Below are 8,678 nucleotides of genomic sequence, written 5' to 3'. Positions count from 1 at the left end.
AATTGATTTTCATATTACTTTTTCTAACATATTCTAATTATACATTGTAGACTATGAGTCAAAACATAAAAAGAAGAGAGAATGGATGAAGCTACTGAACAGGAAGGGGTTATTTGAATACCCTGTCATAAAAAGGGAAAGAGGAAGGGAGGAACAGATTCAATGGGCTATCTGGAAAGAGGAAAGGAATGAAAAAATAAATCCAAAAGTAATACTCTATTAATAGGGATTAATTATGAATTCTATTCCATTTGAAATTTGAAATTCTATGGTTTCTTTTTCCATTGATTTACATGTGAGTGGCAGTCAAACAGAAAAGAGTGTGTATGTGTATATTTCGTACACTGTTGCATTTGGGAAGGTAAGGAATTTCTAAAAATAAGTTCCATTATCTTATTCAGTTATCACTATAGTCTTAAATAGTACTGCACACTGACCAGATGTCAGGCTCCTTGCTAAGCAACTTGTATTGATTGAATTTTTTAAGTCCTACAATTACATAAATATTTGATGTGTCCAGTTATGCTTTGCTCAGTGTCTTTTTTCTCCTTTAAGGCCATCTTGACAATCTTTCTTCTTTTTCTACTACCATTGGGATCCTCTGGCAAGCAGCCTAGATGTTTGTGTTGGTAGAGTGTGTCTTTCTTATTTTTGACTCTGCTTGTTGTTGTTCAGTGCTGACAAGTCAGTTCTGACTCCTAGTGACCCTATGTGCAACAGAACAAGTCACTGCGCCATCCCCATGATCCTCGTTATGCTTGAGCCCATTGTTTCAGCTGCTGTGTCAACCCATCTGGTTGAGGTTCTTCCCTGTTTTTGCTGACCCTCTACATTACCAAGCATCATGTTCTTCTCCAGGGATTGGAGATAACATGTTCAATGTAAGTGAGACAAATTTTCACCTACCTCACTTCTAAGGACAATTCTAGCTGTATTCACTCCAAGACATATTTGTTCATTCTTCTGGAAGTCCATGGTATTGTAAATATTCTTTGCCAACAAAGTAATTCAAATGCATCGATTCTTCTTCAGTCTTCCTTATTCATTGTCCATCTTTCCCATGGATATGAGACGATAGAAAATACCATGGACTGAACCAGGTACATCTTTGTCCTCAAAGTGACATCTTTGATTTCTAAGACTTTAAACACCAGTGACTGAAGACCAGATGAGTTGTGGATGACATGAAGGACATCATATATTAAGAAAGAAAAAGGTCATTAAAAAGACAGGAAATAAAGAAAAGACCAAAACGGATGAAGAAAAGACTCTGAATCTTGCTCTTGAACTTCAGTAGCTAAAGCAAATGGGAGAAAAGTTGAAGTAAAAGAGCTGAATGGAAGATTTCAAAGGTCAGCTGAAGAAGACAAATTAAAGTATTATAATGAAATGTGCAAAGACCTGGAAATATAAAACCAAAGTGGAAGAACATGCTTGGCATTTTTCAGGCTGCAAGAACTGAGGAAAGAATTCAGACATAAAGTTCCAATTCAGAAGAATTCTACGGGCAAAATATTGAACAACACAGGAAGTCTCAAAAGAAGATGGAAGGAATACAGAGTCACAACACCAAAAAACATTGATCAATGTTCAACCATTTCAGGAGGTAGCAGATGATGAAGAACCAGTTGTATTGAAGGAAGAAGTCCAGGCTGCACTGAAGTCATAGATAAAAACAAGTCTCTGGAAATTGATAGAATACCAATTGAGATGTTTCAAATAACAAATTTAATGCTGAAAGTGGTTGCTTGTCTATGCCAAGAAATTTGGAAGACAAATTCCTGGACAACTGACTGGAATAGACCCATATTCATGCCCTTTGCAAAGAGAGGTGATTCAATGGAATACAGAAATTATTGAAAAATTTCACTAATATCACAAGTAAAATTCTGCTGAAGATAATTAAAAAACGGTTGTAGCATGTTCATCAATAGGGAACTGTCAGAAATTGAAACAGGATTCAGAAGAGGATGTGAAACAAAGGAGAGGATTTGAAATGAGGTGCAGCATTGCTGATGTCAGATAGATACTGGCTAAAAGCAGAAAATACCAGAAAGATGTTTACCTGTGTTTTATTTACTATGCAAAGACATTCAGTTGTGTGGATCATAACAAATTACAGATAACATTGTGAAAAATGGGAATTCCAGCACACTTAAGGGTGCTCATGCAGAACTTGTACATAGACTGAGAGGCAGTTGTACAAACAGAACAAGGAGATACAGCATGGTTTAAAATCAAGAAAGGTGTGCATCAGGGTTTTATCTTTTCACCATGCTAATTCAATCTGTATTCTGAGGAAATAATCTCACAAGCAGAACTTTATGAAGAAGAATGGGGCATCAGGATTGGAGGAAGACTCATCAACAAACTGCAATATGCAGATGACACACCCTTGCTTGCTGGAAGTGAAGGGGACTTGAAGCACTGACAGATGGAGATCAAAGACTACAGCCTTCAGTATGCCTTAGACCTCAACAGAGAGAAGACAAAAATCCTCACAACTGGACCAATAAGCATCATGATGAATGGAGAAAATGTTGAAGTTATCAGGGATTTCATTTTACTCGTATCCACAATCAGTGCCCGTGGAAGCAACAGTCAGGAAATATGGTGACATTGCATTGGGCAAATCTGCTGCCAAAAACCTCTTTAAAGTGTAAAAAGCAAAGATGCCAGGATTCTGCTTAGGACACAGTAACAAATTGTTGCTTTTTTTATTTTCCAGTTTTTGAAGACTCATGCATTTCCTCTTTCCTCCCATTCTTCTGTTTTGGGAAAAAAAGGATGTGCTACATATCAGCTTGTTGCCCTGGTGGCGCAGTGATTAAGAGCTCTGTTGCTAAATGAAAGGTTGGCTGTCCAACCCACCAGCTTCTCCAAGGGGGAATGATGTGGCAGTCTGTTTTCGCAAAGATTTCAACCTTGGAAACTCTATACAGCACTGTAACTCTGTTCTATAGGGATGCTATGAGTTGGAATCACCTAGATGGCAATGGGTATATATTATTTATGGGAATAATGTTTCCATCTTCAAATAATTGGAAGAGAAGAGTCTCATTGCCATAATCGTATAATAGCATGAAATTTAACGTAGCACACTCTATCTTGACCTCAGGTCCTGACTGTGGGTCTTGTTTTGATGCTGTCACTACCTGCGTGGTCAAAGTTTAGGTGACTTTGAATACCATGGAAAGCAACTGGGTTTTAATTCAGTTGGAACTTTTCAAGAGGCAAGTGATGGAATCTGTAGCAAATCCTAAAAATGGCTTGGAATAGCCAGAGCTCAGTAAGTGTTAGTAGTGGTAATGGCAGCAGTTTTTGACAACTTTAACATTTATTATTATCAATTCTGATAATACAACTATTAATTAGAACAATTATAACAAGGAATAAGAACCTAAATGATGGGACATTCCAATGGAAATAGAAAATTGAAAGGACAAATTTTGAGGGAAAAATGAAAATGAAGAAGCTTGATTGAGTCGAGGGCTTGAACTCCTCCCCAAGTCCCTCTGCAGAGCCTGGTGAGCCAGGTCCCCATCTCCTCATGAAGTGCACCACATCTTTTCCTCCCTGCAGATGAGTTGATTGTACATGAACCACAATGGTTGATTTTCTAGAAGAGTGGATCTCAAAGTATAGTCCCAGGCCATCAGCAATAGCATTTGAAAATTTGTTAGAAAGAACAATTTTAGAGCCTTAGACCCCAAATTCTGAAGCCAATAGTCTGAGCGTGGGGGTTCAACAAGTCCTTCAACTGATTCTGACAAAAAGCAGTTTGAGAACCATTGTTCTAAAACATGGATGTAGAGTTTGTTTTTCTGCTAGTTCGAAGGCTTGGGAAAATTCCCAAGGAAAAAGCCATGTATTTTTTCTCTTTTATTCCTATTACTTGGCACAATGTGGATAAAGAATAGATATTCAATAAACATATAAATACTAATTTATGTGGTCAGAGAGTTGAAGACTTTTAGAGCAAGGAGCACTAGTGTCATAGTGTCTAAGAGTTTGGCTGCTTAACAAAAGACCAGCAGTTCAAATCTACCAGCTGCTCATTGGAAACCCTAGGGGGCAGTTCTACTTTGTCTTACAGGGTTGCTATGAGTCTGATTTGACTCAAGGCACAGAACAAGAACAAGAAAAAAAAATCAAGGAGGCCATTTGGGTCTTTATTCAGGTGGAAATTTGGGGGGAGATATGGTAATGGATAAGAGAGGAAACAGGAGGGAGGAAGGGAGGATGGGACAAAGACAGATGAAGGAATAGAAAGAGGGGGAGGGAGAAGGAGACAGAGAGTAGAAAGATTTGTAGTATTCACTTCGTTTCACAATACAGATGCGAGAGTTTCTCTGAAATAAGCAACGCTTTTAGATCTCTTTCCTATCACGTCCATCATCAGACTCATCAACAACATGACATCAGAAAACCAAACTGGTGTAGCAGCATTCTTCCTCCTGGGGCTCTCAGAGGATTCAGAACTGCAGCCCTTCCTCTTCGGACTATTCCTGACCATGTACCTCGTCACTGTGTTGGGGAACCTACTCATTATCCTGGCCATCAGCTCAGACTCCCACCTCCACACCCCCATGTACTTTTTCCTCTCCAACTTGTCCTTCACTGACATCTGTTTCAGCACCACCACGGTCCCCAAGATGCTGATGAACATCCAGACACAGAACAAATCCGTCAGTTACACAGGCTGCCTCACCCAGGTTTGCTTTGTCATGATATTTGCAGGCATGGAAAATTTTCTCCTTGCAGCAATGGCCTATGACCGCTATGTGGCCATCTGCCAACCACTGAGGTACACAGTCATCATGAACTCTCACCTCTGTGGCCTGCTGATTCTCCTCTCCTTGTTCATTAGTTTGGTGGATGCCCTGCTCCACAGTCTGATGATACTAAGGCTATCCTTCTGCACAGAGAGGGAGATCCCTCACTTCTCCTGTGATCTTGCTCAGGTCATCAAACTTGCCTGCTCCAATACTCTCGTCAATAACATCCTGGTATATTTACTAACTAGTATACTGGGTGGTGTTCCACTCCTTGGGATTATTTTCTCTTACATTAAAATTATTTCTTCCATTCTGAGAATACCATCAGCTGGTGGAATGTATAAAGCCTTCTCCACCTGTGGGTCTTACCTGTCAGTGGTTTTCTTATTCTATGGGACTGCTTTTGGGGTGTTCATTAGTTCTGCAGTTATTCATTCTTCCAAGAAGATAGTAGTAGCGTCAGTGATGTACACTGTTGTCCCTCCAATGATGAACCCATTTATCTACAGCCTGAGGAACAGAGACATGAAGGGAGCCTTGAAGAAACTCCTATGGAAAACATTTTGTTTTTCATGATTGTGTTATCTGCTTTAGGCTTGGGCTTCTAGAATGAGTCATAGTGAAAAAATACTGGGTGAATCAGAATGTTAGACCCTTCTAGTAACAAGTTTTTTTTTTTTTACATTTTGATAATAAAAATCATTTTACCTTTATATTAATTCATATGCATTTTTACCTATGTGTATATTTACTTACACACGCTTCTGTCTTGTGACAATTTTTACCTTGTTAGCAAGACATGTTAAAGCATTTATTTTTTTTATTTCTAATTTGGTCAATATGTATGTAACAAAACATTTATCATAAGATGGCGGACTAGGCAGACGCTACCTCGGATCCCTCTTACAACAAAGACACGGAAAAACAAGTGAATCGATCACATACATAACAATCTACGAACCCTGAACAACAAACACAGATTTAGAGACGGAGAACGAACTAATACGGGGAAGCAGCGATTGTTTCCAGAGCCTGGAGCCAGCATACCAGTCAGGTACGGCACAAGCACAGAGACCTGCTCCACCCCCCTGAACTAACCCCGGGAGGGGGACTAGCCGGTTCCACGGGCGGCGTGGGACGCAGCCGTTAGGAGAAGTCCCCGGGAGGCAGTGACTGATCTTGGAGCAGAAAGAGCAGCACCCGAGCCGGGGAACCGTCCCACAGGGATATGGACTGCACGCAGGTACGCCATAAACACGGAGAGTTGCTCCACCCCCTGAACTAACCCCGGGAAGGTGACCATCCGGGTCGCGCGGGCGGCGTGGGACGCAGCCGGTAGGAGAAGTCCCCGGGAGGCAGCGACTGGTATTGGAGCGGGGAGAACAGCGTTCCAGCCGGGACACTCGGTCGCGGCACAAGCACGGGGAGCTACTCCACCCATCTGAACTAACCCCGGGAGGGGGCCCACCTGGTTCACGGGGGCGGCACGGCCACGCGGCTGGAGGGACGAGAAGTCCCCGGGAGGCAGCGACTGATTTTGGAGTCGAGAGTGCACCGTCCCAGTAGGGGAGCCTTGACGCTGGGCGTGGGGCTGGAAGCGGAGGATCTGACCGTGACTCCAGCGGGCCAGACCCCCCGGGGGCAATCTCCACACAGACAGCACACATAGGCGACGCGCCCGCGGGAATCTCAGATATAATAGTCTTTCCAAGCAAGACAAGCAACTCTGGCTATATTCTGAGGTGCTACTCTCCTATCTATCTGTTCCCTCCCCCACCCTCCCCAGGCGGCTTCATTAACATCTGAATAGCCTGAGCCAGAGGGAGAACTCTGATAGGGATCTGACTGCAGTTTTTTTTTAGCGGATTTTCTGGAAAAACTAGTTTCCCAGTGATGGCTCGGAGACAACAATCCATATCAAACCACTTAAAGAAGCAGACCGTGACAGCTTCTCCAACTCCCCAAACAAAAGAATCAAAATCTTTCCCAAATGAAGATACAATTTTGGAATTATCAGATACAGAATATAAAAAACTAATTTACAGAATGCTTAATGATATCACAAATGAAATTAGGATATCTGCAGAAAAAGCCAAGGAACACACTGATAAAACTGTTGAAGAACTCAAAAAGATTATTCAAGAACATACTGGAAAAATTAATAAGTTGCAAGAATCCATAGAGAGACAACATGTAGAAATCCAAAAGATTAACAATAAAATAACAGAATTAGACAACACACTAGGAAGTCAGAGGAGCAGACTCGAGCAATTAGAATGCAGACTGGGACATCTGGAGGACCAGGGAATCAACACCAACATAGCTGAAAAAAAATCAGATAAAAGAATTAAAAAAAATGAAGAAACCCTAAGAATTATGTGGGACTCTATCAAGAAGGATAACCTGCGGGTGATTGGAGTCCCAGAACAGGGAGGGGGGACAGAAAACACAGAGAAAATAGTTGAAGAACTTCTGACAGAAAACTTCCCTGACATCATGAAAGACGAAAGGATATCTATCCAAGATGCTCATCGAACCCCATTTAAGATTGATCCAAAAAGAAAAACACCAAGACATATTATCATCAAACTCACCAAAACCAAAGATAAACAGAAAATTTTAAAAGCAGCCAGGGAGAAAAGAAAGGTTTCCTTCAAGGGAGAATCAATAAGAATATGTTCTGACTACTCAGCAGAAACCATGCAGGCAAGAAGGGAATGGGACGACATATACAGAACACTGAAGGAGAAGAACTGCCAACCAAGGATCATATATCCAGCAAAACTCTCTCTGAAATATGAAGGCGAAATTAAGATATTTACAGACAAACACAAGTTTAGAGAATTTGCAAAAACCAAACCAAAGCTACAAGAAATACTAAAGGATATTGTTTGGTCAGAGAACCAATAATATCAGATATCAGCACAACACAAGGTCACAAAACAGAACGTCCTGATATCAACTCAAATAGGGAAATCACAAAAACAAACAAATTAAGATTAATTAAAAAAAAAATACACATAACAGGGAATCATGGAAGTCAATAGGTAAAAGATCACAATAATCAAAAAGAGGGACTAAATACAGGAGGCATTGAACTGCCATATGGAGAGTGATACAAGGCGATATAGAACAATACAAGTTAGGTTTTTACTTAGAAAAATAGGGGTATATAATGAGGTAACCACAAAAAGGTATAACAACTCTATAACTCAAGACAAAAACCAAGAAAAACGTAACGACTCAACTAACATAAAGTCAAACACTATGAAAGTGAGGATCTCACAATTTACTAAGAAAAACGCCTCAGCACAAAAAAGTATGTGGAAAAATGAAATTGTCAACAACACACATAAAAAGGCATCAAAATGACAGCACTAAAAACTTATTTATCTATAATTACCCTGAATGTAAATGGACTAAATGCACCAATAAAGAGACAGAGAGTCACAGACTGGATAAAGAAACACGATCCATCTATATGCTGCCTACAAGAGACACACCTTAGACTTAGAGACACAAACAAACTAAAACTCAAAGGATGGAAAAAAGTATATCAAGCAAACACTAAGCAAAAAAGAAGAGGAGTAGCAATATTAATTTCTGACAAAATAGACTTTAGACTTAAATCCACCACAAAGGATAAAGAAGGACACTATATAATGATAAAAGGGACAATTGATCAGGAAGACATAACCATATTAAATATTTACGCACCCAATGACAGGGCTGCAAGATATATAAATCAAATTTTAACAGAACTGAAAAGCGAGATAGATACCTCCACAATTATAGTAGGAGACTTCAACACACCCCTTTCGGAGAAGGACAGGACATCCAGTAAGAAGCTCAACAGAGACACGGAAGATCTAATTACAACAATCAACCAACTTGACCTCA

At 40.3% G+C, this 8,678-nt stretch overlaps 1 protein-coding gene across 1 annotated transcript; it reads left to right on the top strand.

Moving 5' to 3' along the window:
* The first annotated feature begins 4,415 nt into the window (after nucleotides 1-4,415).
* LOC126070941 (putative gustatory receptor clone PTE03) lies at nucleotides 4,416-5,354 on the top strand. Its single transcript, XM_049875266.1, has one exon. It carries the CDS (start codon nucleotides 4,416-4,418, stop codon nucleotides 5,352-5,354), a length of 939 nt encoding a protein of 312 aa, XP_049731223.1.
* The last annotated feature ends 3,324 nt before the right edge of the window (nucleotides 5,355-8,678 follow it).

The sequence above is a fragment of the Elephas maximus genome, chromosome 3 (genome assembly GCF_024166365.1).
Source record: "Elephas maximus indicus isolate mEleMax1 chromosome 3, mEleMax1 primary haplotype, whole genome shotgun sequence".
NCBI classification, from domain to species: Eukaryota; Metazoa; Chordata; class Mammalia; order Proboscidea; family Elephantidae; genus Elephas; species Elephas maximus.
The sequence above is the reverse complement of the archived record's forward strand: the minus strand, read 5'-3'. Positions and strand labels throughout refer to the sequence as shown.